Here is a 14,648-nt window from a genome sequence, read left to right on the forward strand (position 1 = left end):
GCAGGTCACTGTGACCTGTAGGAGACCATTACATGACAAAACACTAATACAGGTTGTGTCCAGCCTCATGTGATGTTTAACTTGCAGGTCACTGTGACATGTAGGAGACCATTACATGACAAAACACTAATACAGGTTGTGTCTGACCTTATGCCTTATTCAACTTGCAGGTCACCATGATATTGCTGGAACATTGCTAAAAGAGGCATTTAAAACGATACTCATTCACTCCGTCAGTCACTCTTGAGTGAGTTTGGTTTCATGTCACTTTTAGTAATATTCCACAGCATGGACATCAGAAATAGGCTTTACACACTGTATCCATACGGAGAATCAAATCTGGGTCTTCGTCACGATGAGCGAATGCCTTAACCACTAGAGAACCCCCCAGCCCCCAATCAGCGAGAATCAAGAGAAGTGTTGGGACACCTTCCTGTGTATACATACTATAATCCCACACATGGACACAAATTTAATGGGTCAGTAGAGCTTTAAACAATAAAGTATGGGAAGTATGAATACATACCGTACTGGTCAATGCAGCACACATGCTGGCCGTAGGCAACCTGTTTACATTCATACCCTGGAGGGCATGGCTTTGACCGGGGGTCACATTTCCTGGCATGTCCGGGGCTGGTAGAGTTATACAGTCGGTGGCCGGCAGCACAGTGCATGTCTGCAACAAAATATGCTTTATTACCCACGTGGTCAACTTATGGGTAGGTGCATACTAATCTCGTCACACGTGTGTCGTTTCGTGTTGACCTGTGTCGTAACGACTTGACCTGAGATGCTAACGATTTGATTGGATAACCCGATGACATCTCAGTTAGGTCATGTTGTGAAGTAGCTTCTTTTTCATTCATAACACACACGTGAATTCATTCATTCTACAACAAATATTTATTGTGGGAATGTAAACATTGCGAACATTGACGTGAGGCTGTCTAATTGTGAGTCAAACTGAGACATCATATCCTTTGAAAAACATAAACACAATGTTTCCACCAGTGATGTTAGCTGAGTGAAGCAACTGCAAACCAAGAAAGAGGGTGCTACAGAGTAGTTTACTTTTGAAGGCTGAATGAAGTGATGGCAACTGACATGCATTGTGAGGTCAGTTACCCGGTAAGTGACATCATGCACACAGTGTACTACAGTACATAACTCTTCCACAACATCTTCATGAACCCGGTTTCGGTTTCAAACCGCCAAATAATGAAAATGCGTTATTTTGTCAATGCAATGCATGCAAGATGCGGGTAATAAATAAAAAACCAAACTCAGTCTCATTACATACAAATTATATGAAACTTACTTTCGCTCAGTTAGATATCATAGGAAGGACACTTGTTTCGTAAATTCATATGTAATGAGACCTAGTGTAGTATTCTCTTCATATTGTATATCATACGCGTGAGCTGTATGGTCTTGGAGTCAAATGCTGAACTTCAACTTAGCAAAAAGATGGTCCATCATGTAGCATGACAATGACGCTTATCAGCAGTGACCATCGATGGGGAACAACTATTGCAACATACTATTGTGATAGCTATAGTCTGTTGCAACATACTATTGTGATAGCTATAGTCTGTTGCAACATACCATTGTGATAGCTATAGTCTGTTGCAACATACTATTGTGATAGCTATAGTCTGTTGCAACATACTATTGTGATAGCTATAGTCTGTTGCAACATACTATTGTGATAGCTATAGTCTGTTGCAACATACTATTGTGATAGCTATAGTCTGTTGCAACATACTATTGTGATAGCTATAGTCTGTTGCAACCAACTATTGTGATAGCTATAGTCTGTTGCAACATACTATTGTGATAGCTATAGTCTGTTGCAACATACTATTGTGATAGCTATAGCCTGTTGCAACATACTATTGTGATAGCTATAGTCTGTTGCAACATACTATTGTGATAGCTATAGTCTGTTGCAACCAACTATTGTGATAGCTATAGTCTGTTGCAACCAACTATTACAATACCATTGCAATAGTCTATTTCTCCTTGAATTGTCTTATTTGAGGTCATTTTTTAAATGAATTGATAGTTTGGATGACTGAAAACCAAGTTGGAGTAATTTAAGTCTCTTTTAATAATTGACGAGAAACATTAAACCCAGAGCAAGAAAACAGTGAACACTTATTGTTATTCACAATTTGAAGCACCAACTTGCATACAGTGTTTGCGGCCAAGTTTGTTTAAGAGGTAGCATGGCCAGAATTACTCTGTATCAAAGTGAACAAAAATATTTTCTGTTTGTATTTAGCACTGCATATTTATCAATGGAAGTCACTTATTAAACTATTGGTAGTCACTGATACTACTGATGTATCAACAGTTTTTCATGTACCATCCTTCAATTGCTACTGGAGACTCAACAATTGCAATTCATCGATAGTTTGATGCATTGTTATAGCACTAATGCTTATCACAAGAATGTCCACATGAACATGCTGTAACAATAATCACATAAAAAAGCAAGCAGAAACACAAGCAAACATGTTATCATCCAAACTACCTTCCCCCACTAAACAATTCAGTTCTGGTAGAAGCATTAATACTTCAAATTGTTTTGTTTTATGCAAATCCACAGTGATGTACATTACCTCCACAACGTGGCCATTGAGGACTGCGGACTCCAGAACCAGGAATTGGGTGACCCGATTGGTCCACACAGTAGCACCATGTTCGGTTGCCACTAGAAATATCATGATCACACTGGACAGGTTCAAATTCCCTGCCAGAACAGTTAGCCTTCATGACAGCTAGAGAGGACATGTTGGCATGTGTCATGAACATATTCTTTAGGTGAGCATACTGCGGGTCCATGATCATGATGTATAGACTGTACCTCTTCTGACAAACACTTGGTGCAGATTCTGTCAGGGGAAGAAAGAAAACATTCAACAGATACACAAGTTTGAAATGTTAACATGTTAACATAACACACAGGACGGGATGGTTTGAACCAACTACAAGAGACTTCCGACAACAGGATATGTGAGAAGCAGCCCATCTCTGGGCCCTGTTGAGGGAAGACAAGGGATGAAGACAAGACTTGATGGGAAGACACAGAATGTATAATTGATCTGGTGTGAAGACAAGGGATGTAGACAAGACTTGATGGGAAGACACAGAAAGTAGACAAGACTTGATGGGAAGACACAGAATGTATAATTGATCTGGTGGGAAGACAAGGGATGTAGACAAGGCTTGATGGGAAGACACAGAATGTATAATTGATCTGGTGTGAAGACAAGGGATGTAGACAAGACTTGATGGGAAGACACAGAAAGTAGACAAGACTTGATGGGAAGACACAGAATGTATAATTGATCTGGTGGGAAGACAAGGGATGTAGACAAGGCTTGATGGGAAGACACAGAATGTATAACTGATCTGGTGGGAAGACACAGGATGTAGACAACACTTGATGGGAAGACACAGAATGTAGACAAGACTTGATGGGAAGACACAGAATGTATAATTGATCTGGTGGGAAGACACAAGATGTAGACAAGACTTGATGGGAAGACACAGAATGTATAATTGATCAGGTGGGAAGACACAGAATGTAAACAAGACCTGATGGGAAGACACAGGATGTATAACTGATCTGGTGGGAAGACACAGGATGTAGACAAGACTTGATGGGAAGACACAGAATGTAGACAAGACTTGATGGGAAGACACAGAATGTATAATTGATCTGGTGGGAAGACACAGAATGTAGACAAGACTTGATGGGAAGACACAGAATGTATAATTGATCTGGTGGGAAGACAAGGGATGTAGACAAGGCTTGATGGGAAGACACAGAATGTGTAACTGATCTGGTGGGAAGACACAGGATGTAGACAACACTTGATGGGAAGACACAGAATGTAGACAAGACTTGATGAGAAGACACAGAATGTATAATTGATCTGGTGGGAAGACACAGGATGTAGACAAGACTTGATGGGAAGACACAGAATGTATAATTGATCAGGTGGGAAGACACGGGATGTAGACAAGACATGAAAGGAACACACTGAATGTAAAATTGATTTGGTACGTGGGAATACAAGGGATGCAGACAAGAGACAATGAAAATGGACTCTCACCTCCTTGGGGTATCATCGTATCACAGAAAGGACCTTTGTATCCTTCAGGGCAAGCACAGAGATCTGCCTGTTTCCAGTTGCCCACACACTGGCTGCCACTCTGGCAGAAAGTGCGGTCCTCAAACCTGGTACAGATACTTCTGAACAGGGCAGATACATTGGCAGCTGTGGACAAAAGGAATTTCTTTTCAGAATTCACAAAGTTGATGTTCTAGGCACTATGCACAAGCAGTTCTATATCAAAAACACATGTACATATGATACCTCTCTTGTTTTTCTAATAAAGAGGCAAACAGAAGCCAAATTATGGCACACAATAGACAGTAGATGGTAAATGTCAAGATTTAAAAACTACACGCAATGGATTCGTGGTTTATTGGAACATTAAAGTGTCCTTAAACCAAACAGTATATTTCTTCTTACAATTTGGAAAAGAAAAACATAGTTAAACATTTGAAATTTTTAGACAATATACTGCTATAAAGCTCTAAGAATATCATGGTCATTGGTGACAACCAAAGTACACCCCAGAGCTCGAAAAGAAAATAAGATGCAGGAAAGTATTTTTAAGCTATACAAGTTGGATCGTGTGTGCTGACCTTTGTGTGAAATTGTGTCGTTGAATGGTCTGAGGCAGCGGGCACTACAGCCTGAAACACAACACTTGTCATGGCCGTCACAGTCGTAGTCTCCATGGCAGGACACACTACACTCAGTCGTCAATGGTATTCCGGTAGGGCAGTATCCAGGCTTAGCTGTAAAGTAGTTGTCAACATGCATTTTATATCTCGTCTCACAATAGGATATTTCACTATTATAGGGCCGTCTCCTATTCTTGTGGGTTTCCTATTCTCGCGGTAAACACCTTTTCTGCCTAGGTTCGCTGATGCGAGATACTTAGCGGCTGCTTAAATCATTGACCAGTAACTAGGAAATTGGCCCAAGTCTGTGAATTATCAAAATTCTGCAGTGTAATGAATATTCGCGAGTTTTAACCAACTTGGAAAAATCATAACTTTCCCCCGCCCTTCCCGAATAAGATTTCCTTTCCTTACACCTAATAACGTTACTTTCTCGTTGTACTGCGAGAATAGGAGACGCTTCGAAAAGTCATCGGTGGACAACCATGTTTTTCATCGAGCTCAAATGAGATAATACACTTGATGGATCAAGCAGTTGATAGATGCAGATGTTAGAGGGGGAATCTCTTCATTTGAACACAACAAGCATACATACGAAAAGAACTGTTTATATTATTATTTCAGCTGATATTCGTAAGTACCGCGAGAATAGGAGACGCCAGTATACATGAGAACACACTTTTCATGTTCCACCAGCAAGATTTCATCAATACAGAGACAAGGAATATTAACATGTATATAAACATGGTATATAAGGTATATAAACATGGTATATAAGGTATATAAACATGGTATATAAGGTATATAAACATGGTATATAAGGTATATAAACATGGTATATAAGGTATATAAACATGGTATATAAGGTATATAAACATGGTATATAAGGTATATAAACATGGTATATAAGGTATATAAACATGGTATATAAGGTATATAAACATGGTATATAAGGTATATAAACATGGTATATAAGGTATATAAACATGGTATATAAGGTATATAAACATGGTATATAAGGTATATAAACATGGTATATAAGGTATATAAACATGTTTTTCACACCTGTCTTTAATCACCTGAAGAAAGGGCAAGATGTAGACCAGAAAAGTCATGGAATACAATAAAATAACAAGCTGCCATCCATACACCTGGCTTATGTATTCACCAACTTTTGAACACCTCTCAAGAATCTTTTATGAGACAATTGTGGGTATCTGAAACAGGTGTTTTGTAACAAGTTGAAAGTTATCCTGTGTGAGTTGTGTAACGATAGTGACATCATGATGCCAAACTCTCTGGACACTGTAAATTAACATCATAACTCCATTCATGCAGTTATTTACCAAAGACATCAACCAAACATAATACAACATTTGGGGATAATTAAAATTTAATTTCAGTGTCCTGGGGATTAGAGTTATTTTTCAAATGAATAAGCTAAAAAGTGTTTTTTCCTCTATAAAGTAGATGTGACAGAGTGACCTCTGTCTTGTTTTGGTTATATGTGGCATTGCCTGCTTGATCTGTCATCATGGATCACGCTGTTTTCCCCTGGATAAATAGATTACAAAACTTGTGGATCTTAAGAATATTCCACATGCAACACCCTTAAGTTTTGTATTTAGAAAAATATTTCGTATTCAACACTCACTGTTGACTTCAAGTAGGGGCAGGTGGTGTACTCTATATTTAGGTGAGTGCTACATTTAGCCAGAACTCTGGAAGGTACTACAGGGTACTACAAACCTGTGTGACTTTACATGTTATTTTCAGCCAGGTAGTTGAAGGTTCTCGAGTATAAAGGTAAAATCAAGCAAACTCATCTCACATTACATCTTAATTTAAAAGAAAACCACCCACTATGTGGAGATAATTCTGACAATGAATACTATTTTTGAAACTTGTTCATTGTCAACATTGCCATCTCTGCTATTACTACACTTCATCTGGAATATATTGCCTCTGACTTTTTACTACAATCACTTTTTTGATTATACTGCCTCTGACCTTGTACTGCCACTTCAATAACTTGTAGTGACTGGTATTAACTTGAAACCTTACTCAATTTCAGAATAAAAGTATTAGCTATGTCACATTGCTTTGGTGTTAGTTAGTCTCACATCAAGTTCATTCACAGACTGATTTCTGCTCAGCTACTGCATTATGGTCAGTTCATGTCTTATGGTTAAAGGGGTGATGATGATTTTTATGGAGAAGCATGTACAATGTGAATGACCCCACTAAGATTTACACACAAAGTAAGCGACATTCACTACCATCCCACCACCTGCATGTCATGTACAAAATCATAGACAACACCCAAATGTACATGTACAAACCGAATGACCTCCTACCTCCCCAGAACAAAATGGGTGCTAACTCACCCCACACCCCTATCCCTACGCCCTTTCATATCGTAATCATCACCACCAGCCTCCTCACAGCCCCCCTTGCCATAGATTATGAATGGTCCCTTAGCTACCTTAGGAATCAACATGCAATAAATCCATACCAATGGAATTCATAGAATCCTACTTGTAGTGGCCACAAAATTTCCGAGTCCCATGCTGGGATTCGAACGACGGACCTTCTGATCCGAAGTCGGATGCCGTGTCCATATGACCAAAGAGGTTAACCCCGTCAGCAAGCTGACATGGTAAGGATGTCATCTTTGGGATGACTCCACGCCCTGCTACATGCTCAACAACCACCACTCAGAAATAATGTTTTGCAACTATGATAAATGTTGCGGATACTGATGAACATTCTAACACAAGCAGCCATTTCATTGAAAGGATTATATGTTGAGGCATTTCCACAAAACGATTTTCAGTTTTCTAATTGTTGTGACAAAAAATGGTGAAATATCTCACCGATGCACAGGGGCATTGTTGGCGGTCTGGTGTCGGTGCCGTTGATGCGTTGACCCTGTCTATTAGAGCAGAAGCAGTGATCCTTCTCCCCAGTCTTCAGATTATACTCGCACTGCACACGCTCGTAGTCACCACTAGCGTTGCATGATGGCATCCACATGCGTTCAGTGTTCATGACCCATGTCACTGCACTCTGCATCATCGCTGGGAAGGACTGGTTGGCCATGTTGGTCATGTTCCTGTCCTCGAGGAAGTTGGACAAGTTCTGGTACAGGTTCCAGTGTGCCGTCAGCACTTCCTTCTTCTTCAGGCAATTCTCAGCCACTGAAACACAGGAAGCCATTATTTCTCTACTTATGCTGAGATCAGGGCCTGGGGCCTGTTCCAAAAAATGATCCCAGCGCTAAGATGATCGTAACTCCCATACTTTAATATGGACTTACAACTGTCATAGCGCTATGACTGCTTTGTGGAATGGGGTCCTGGTTTTCATAACTCTCTTAAGGTGACTGTAACTTGCATCCTTGACCATAGACTTACAATATGGCAACAGTCTGCAAACAATTGAGTCTGGACCAGACAATCCAGTGATCAACAGCATGTGCATCTATCAGTGCAGTTGGGAACTGATGACACATATATCAACCAAGTCAGCAAGCCTGAACACCCAATCCTGTTAGTCACCTATTACGAGGAGCATGCATTACTAAAGATCAATTCTACCCCAGATCTTCATGGGTCCATGGGCTTATGACTGTTGTAGAGCTAAAGTCACTTTGAGCATAGACCCCCAGGACATTCAACTTAGAAACATAATCAGGGCCAACCATCAATTGAACCCACAGACACAAGAGCCTGGTGTGCCAAAGGGACCTAACTCTGCACAGCAAACTGCACCAACTTACCTGACTTATGAACTCGATGGACAATATTTTTCAATGACTGAACAAAGATCGCGCTTCCATACCAAAGCATCTGTCTCATTATTTTTTTCTGACAATGACCTACTTTTCAGCCAATCCATATTTACTCAGAAATTTTCAGAGTTTTCTCGTGTGAAAGTCAAAATAGACATCACAAACAACTCTGGTTACACTGAATTCCAATTTCCATATGAAAATGGTATTTAGAAATGAATTTCAATTTTAAATTTCAATAACATAGTATTTCTGTATTTCATGTTGAGATTTAGGCAGCATACCTTAACAAAGAAATCGCAGACTTGTAAAATGATTCACACTGGTTACACCTGTTATGTGTTTGGTTTTTTTTCGCTTATTCAGTGTAGTTTGATATGATATCAATTCCAACCCAGAACTCCAAAGTTTTCTATCAGCACAGCCTCATTTTGAGATTTCCAGGTTTCCGTTTGTCAGAGCTCGTTGTATGACAAAGCATACGACAAAGCTGTACGACATATTTGCGAGGAGTAGAAGGAGAGTAGTGTTGCAATATACAAGTGCATAGATGTATCACATCATAATAATTAATATCTATGTATCCAGTTAAAACAAATTAGTCTAAAAAGTTTGGACTGGTTATTGCACTAAATTGCAAAATAGGACAGAACCCAGTAAACAGGAAACAAGACTGTTCTGTAATCAATGTTTTGACTTGGACAGCCACAGGAAATGAGATACTGAGTTGGTTGTACCAAACAAGTGATGATGACATAATTATCTTGAAGATAGACATACATTGTGAGCTTCGCCGGGTTCCAAGTTCATGTTAACGTATTGTTATTACCAAAGTTAAACTTGAAATTTACTAGCCAACATGTAATTTTAGTTGTCATGTAGATTTTCAGTTAATGTTCACATGTTGTCAAATTTATTAAGTTCCACTATTAGAAATCACTATTAATAAATATTTTGTAAATAGTCTCTTGGACTTTGGCCAGTTGGTAAGTGATTCATTGCTAAAGTTGGCTATCATTTTTAAAAAAGTCTTAAATAAATCAAAATCAGAATTATTCTTGATAAAAACTGGAATAACTACCTTAAACTAATATAATTTTTACCTCACTCATTAAAGGCTAAGTGTTTCATATTATTTTGTTTGCATTTCTGTAATGTTGCTCGCAAAAGTGATACATTCACTTACAACATGGTGCCATTCTTCATATTTAGTGTATAACAAAACATGGCAAATACTTTTGCAATGCAAATGTTCTGCACTGAACCAAGAAGATCAAGGTCAATACATTCCTCTGGCATGTTGTTCACAAATACAGATATGGAAGATGATACTCACTGTAGGGTGTGACACACTTATTGCCACAGCTGCCACAACATTTCTTGTCGCCTTCACAGTCGGCATCATCATGGCATGTAACGTCACAGTTCTGCATGTTGTCATTGAACATCTGTTGTAGAGACTCCATTGTGGGTATAGTATCCATCGGGCATGAACCATGTTTCATAGCTGCAACATACACATCAGCATACAGACACTGGGCACATTATGTTTCATAGCTGCAACACACACATCAACATACAGACACTGGGCACATCATGTTTCATAGCTGCTACACACACATCAACATACAGACACTGGGCACATCATGTTTCATAGCTGCTACACACACATCAACATACAGACACTGGGCACATCATGTTTCATAGTTGCTACACAAACAACATACAGACACAGGGGACATCATGTTTCATAGCTGCTATACAACAGGGTTCTAGTCAAAAGCGACACACACAAATAACCCGAACTCTCTCTGCTGCGTTTCTATCTCAATCTGTAAAACATAATAACAACAACAATAATAACAACATCTTTTTTCAAAATTGTTGCAGCAGAAGATTTTACTCAATGTATATTTTGTGCATACTAATTCTGTTCTTAATAGATATTTTGTTCAATATTAGAAAGAAAATAATGACAAATAATAGATTCTGTCATGGTCATGGTGCAACAAACACACTTTAAGGTATGCTGGTTCTTCCTCATGGTTTTCAAACACTTCACACACTTTACTGCCATAGAAGAAGGACGTGACATCCAAAATGAGTCTGTCCATAATCTTATACTGTCACACATTGACACAGACTCAACTCAATGTCAGTTGTAAGATTTAATAACAAAGAAAACAATGCTCTAAAATATTCTGACAGTATTCACTGAAAAGCAAAGAAAACAAGACATTCACGGGATTAGTGACCACTTACATGATAGTCAAAACACAAATATGACATGAAAGGGTTACCTTGTGTATATGCATTTTGTGCAATATTTTAGTTTCTTACTGGTGCACTGTGGTGCCATTTCTAAAAATATCTTATTTATTATAATCACAAATAGGAAGTGTTTTGATACTGAAATGAAATATAAAACCATTACATAGTCTATTGGTTGTCATTGTTTTCTTTCTAATATTGAAAAAGATATCCATTAAAGGGGCACTGATGCGGTGCGAATAATGTTTCTCGCCAACGGTCGAATTACGAAACCAAATCGCAATTTGGTCAGCGCCCGCTCCTTCAACCGTGACGGACAAAGGAACTGGGCTCCTGTCCATATTAGCAGAATTTTTTCACCTAAACAGTCAGGAGGCCGGATGCCCATCATATGCCATTTGTTTAAAAATATTCATGGTATTCCTTGTTGTAACCAAATATCCCAGCAGTGTAGTACTTTTCGGATGCTTGGATGATATAGTTACTGATCCAATTTGATCCAATTTCTGCGTTTTTAACCTCGATATTTAATCATGTTACATGAAAATATGATGACTACAGGCACGTAGCAAGCCATTTGTTTCAGTACGGAAGATTGCAAAGCTTTATATTTAGGTAGTTTTGAGTGTTGGTTGAACTGTGATAGCAAATATCATACGTAAATTTTGGTAGCTATGGTAGCTACAATGGTTTCTTATTTATGATAATAAAAACACACAGTTGATTTATTTGAATTCGTAAACAAAAAACGATGACTTTGCCTTTGGTAGAGAAATCTGAAAATTTTCTTACGTAAAAAAACCCCTTATTTCACCTATTTACCAAAGTACACAGCAAATGCCAGTGTGTATTCCTTATGTAACGAAATTCCGTTGGTATCCTCAAAACAGTTTCGGCCCATAAGTCTTTTCAGGCTGCATGCGACACAGAGATTACATCTTCCTTGCTGTAACTCACGCTTGATGGTGTAAATACACGTGTTATTTGTCATCATTCCCTGGATAGTCAATTAATGATTTTTTAACAAGTGCAATATAACATCTTTAGTAGTAACACCACTTCGGTTACTCAACAAAGGTTCCCATTTGGCATTTCTCCTGTCTGGAGTAAATACTCAACATTATAAATTAAGGTCTGTAATGGCAAATGTATTGTATGTTATGTAATATGTGCATGTAAGTGATGCAAGAGGTTTTATCAAAAGCAAAACAAAAGTTACAAAAGCAAACATCGATCAAAGGATTAACCGATAACACACTGATTGATTAATTACTTTTATCTTCTAGCGGATTTGTCAAAGGCAGAGTGTGTAGATGACAACACCCTGTCGTAAAGTGTGAGTGCAAAAACAACATCCTCCCTTCAAAGAATTAACCACCCTTGCGTTGATTGACTGATTGTTCATTATTGGTTAACTAAATTACTTCGAATAGTTGACATCATACAGTTAGTTGCCAGGTGTGCTATCTTGGGAGACCAATGAGAGGTTTATCTGGTTTTCACCACGAAAGACGTGAAACGATGTGTTACTTTTTCGCAAATGAGACAGTTGCAAGACACGCGACACAGAGCAGGATTATTTACCAGCTGCAGATGAATGGAATACGATTTCTTTTACGTGGATATTGATGGATACACTCCTGAACAAGGTAGTAACCTGACATTGTTGCTATAAAATTAGTCTGTTTTACATTCATTATTTGCATTTTGTTTTAATTTATTTGTAGTAGCATTCAGCAGAATCTGTATGACAGAAAACAGACACTAGATCGCGTATGTGTGTGAAATAGGATCCACATTGGCAATCCATACAATGTATAAATGTTGCTGTTATGTTAGAAATTTGCTATGAGTATAAGCAGATCGTGTGTTCTTTTATTTATTTTCAGAATCATACAAATATGACAATAAACTAATTAGGGTTATGAGGCAAAATATAGAGACGTACATTGGCTTCGTTATTTTTCCGTCCTAATAGTTTTTTACCATTTCTACCACTGGCAGATGATTAACCTTCAAAGTGTTTCATTTGTTTTCATAATACATTTGTAATGAAGTAAAAAATTACTTCACCTCAGTTGATCTGTCTATAATTAAACTATCAGTTGCACCTACGGACTGCGCAGCAGAGGTCACGAACCAGTCACGAATTCTGGGATATCATCCGGGTACTCACGGGAGAAAAACAATAACAGAAGTTTACACCAGTCCACGGAAATTGCTCTGCATTAGTGCCCCTTTAAGAACAGGACTAGTATGCACAAAATATACACTTAGTAGATGTAAAATATTTTACCATGATAATTTTGAAAAAAGATGTTATTTTTATTATAGTACTAGGAGTCTGAGGCCCTTTTGATGGTTTGCTGCGGTCCTTTGGACTTTTTTATGCAGCCCATTTGACTAGGGGTTTGGGGCACTTTTGACTTTTCTGTATTCCAACCCTTTTATCATGCGTCCCTTTCGACCTGTTCCCTACACAACATACAGACGTGGGGCACATGCCATATTTCATAACTACAACACAAACATCACCATACAGACATGAGGAACATGTTGTTTCACAGCTACAACTCAGATCATAAAAAAACCAAACTTACAGGGTGATCAAATGCTAGACTACCTAGGTTGTTGTAGTGCACAGGATATGCTCAAAGATAATAGGCAAAGTGAAAATTTGATAATGATTGGTATCTTACTGTGCCTGCACTCTGCTCTGTAGCCATTGTCCACACAACGCCTTCCTCTGCCACATATGACACCCTGGAGACACAAGAACAGTGAATGAGTGAAGACTAAGTTTCAGTAAGGGGAAATGTATCCAGGTGGTCAGTATGGTGAAATGTGTCGAGGTGGTCAGTACGGTGAAATGTGTCCAGGTGGTCAGTACGGTGAAATGTGTCCAGGTGGTCAGTATGGGGAAATGTGTCCAGGTGGTCAGTATGGGGAAATGTGTCCAGGTGGTCAGTAAGGGGAAATGTGTCCAGGTGGTCAGTATGGGGAAATGTATTCAGGTGGACAGTATGGTGAAATGTGTCTAGGTGGTCAGTATGGGGAAATGTGTCCAGGTGGTCAGTATGGTGAAATGTGTCCAGGTGGTCAGTATGGGGAAATGTGTCCAGGTGGTCAGTATGGGGAAATGTGTCCAGGTGGTCAGTATGGGGAAATGTGTCCAGGTGGACAGTATGGTGAAATGTGTCCAGGTGGTCAGTATGGGGAAATGTGTCCTGGTGTTCAATATGGGGAATTGTATCCAGGTGGTCAGTATGGGGAAATGTGTCCAGGTGGTCAGTATGGGGAAATGTGTCCTGGTGGTCAGTATTGGGAAATGTATCCAGGTGGTCAGTATTGGGAAATGTGTCCAGGTGGACAGTATGGTGAAATGTGTCCAGGTGGTCAGTATGGGGAAATGTGTTCTGGTGTTCAATGTGGGGAAATGTATTCAGATGGTCAGTATGGGGAAATGTGTCCTGGTGTTCAAAATGGGGAATTGTATCCAGGTGGTCAGTATGGGGAAATGTGTCCAGGTGGTCAGTATGGGGAAATGTGTCCAGGTGGACAGTATGGTGAAATGTGTCCAGGTGGTCAGTATGGGGAAATGTGTCCAGGTGGTCAGTATGGGGAATTGTATCCAGGTGGTCAGTATGGTGAAATGTGTCCAGTTGGTCAGTATTGGGAAATGTGTCCAGGTGGACAGTATGGTGAAATGTGTCTAGGTGGTCAGTATGGGGAAATGTGTCCAGGTGGTCAGTATGGGGAAATGTGTCCAGGTGGTCAGTATGGGGAAATGTGTCCAGGTGGTCAGTATGGGGAAATGTG

The 14,648-nt window shown here is 39.2% G+C and overlaps 1 protein-coding gene across 4 annotated transcripts in view; it reads right to left on the bottom strand.

Moving 5' to 3' along the window:
* Nucleotides 1-14,648, bottom strand: part of LOC137273400 (uncharacterized) — a 131,938-nt gene that overhangs the window by 29,805 nt on the left and 87,485 nt on the right. For all 4 annotated transcript variants that reach the window (XM_067806056.1, XM_067806059.1, XM_067806058.1 and 1 more), the window contains 7 exons: nt 13,529-13,592; nt 9,895-10,065; nt 7,642-7,965; nt 4,724-4,879; nt 4,125-4,289; nt 2,625-2,897; nt 527-676 (listed from right to left, as the gene is read on the bottom strand). In XM_067806056.1, coding sequence (XP_067662157.1) covers nt 527-676; nt 2,625-2,897; nt 4,125-4,289; nt 4,724-4,879; nt 7,642-7,965; nt 9,895-10,065; nt 13,529-13,592 — 1,303 coding nt within the window. The remainder of the gene's footprint in view (nt 1-526; nt 677-2,624; nt 2,898-4,124; nt 4,290-4,723; nt 4,880-7,641; nt 7,966-9,894; nt 10,066-13,528; nt 13,593-14,648) is intronic.

The sequence above is a fragment of the Haliotis asinina genome, chromosome 2, assembly GCF_037392515.1.
Source record: "Haliotis asinina isolate JCU_RB_2024 chromosome 2, JCU_Hal_asi_v2, whole genome shotgun sequence".
Lineage (NCBI taxonomy): Eukaryota > Metazoa > Mollusca > Gastropoda > Lepetellida > Haliotidae > Haliotis > Haliotis asinina.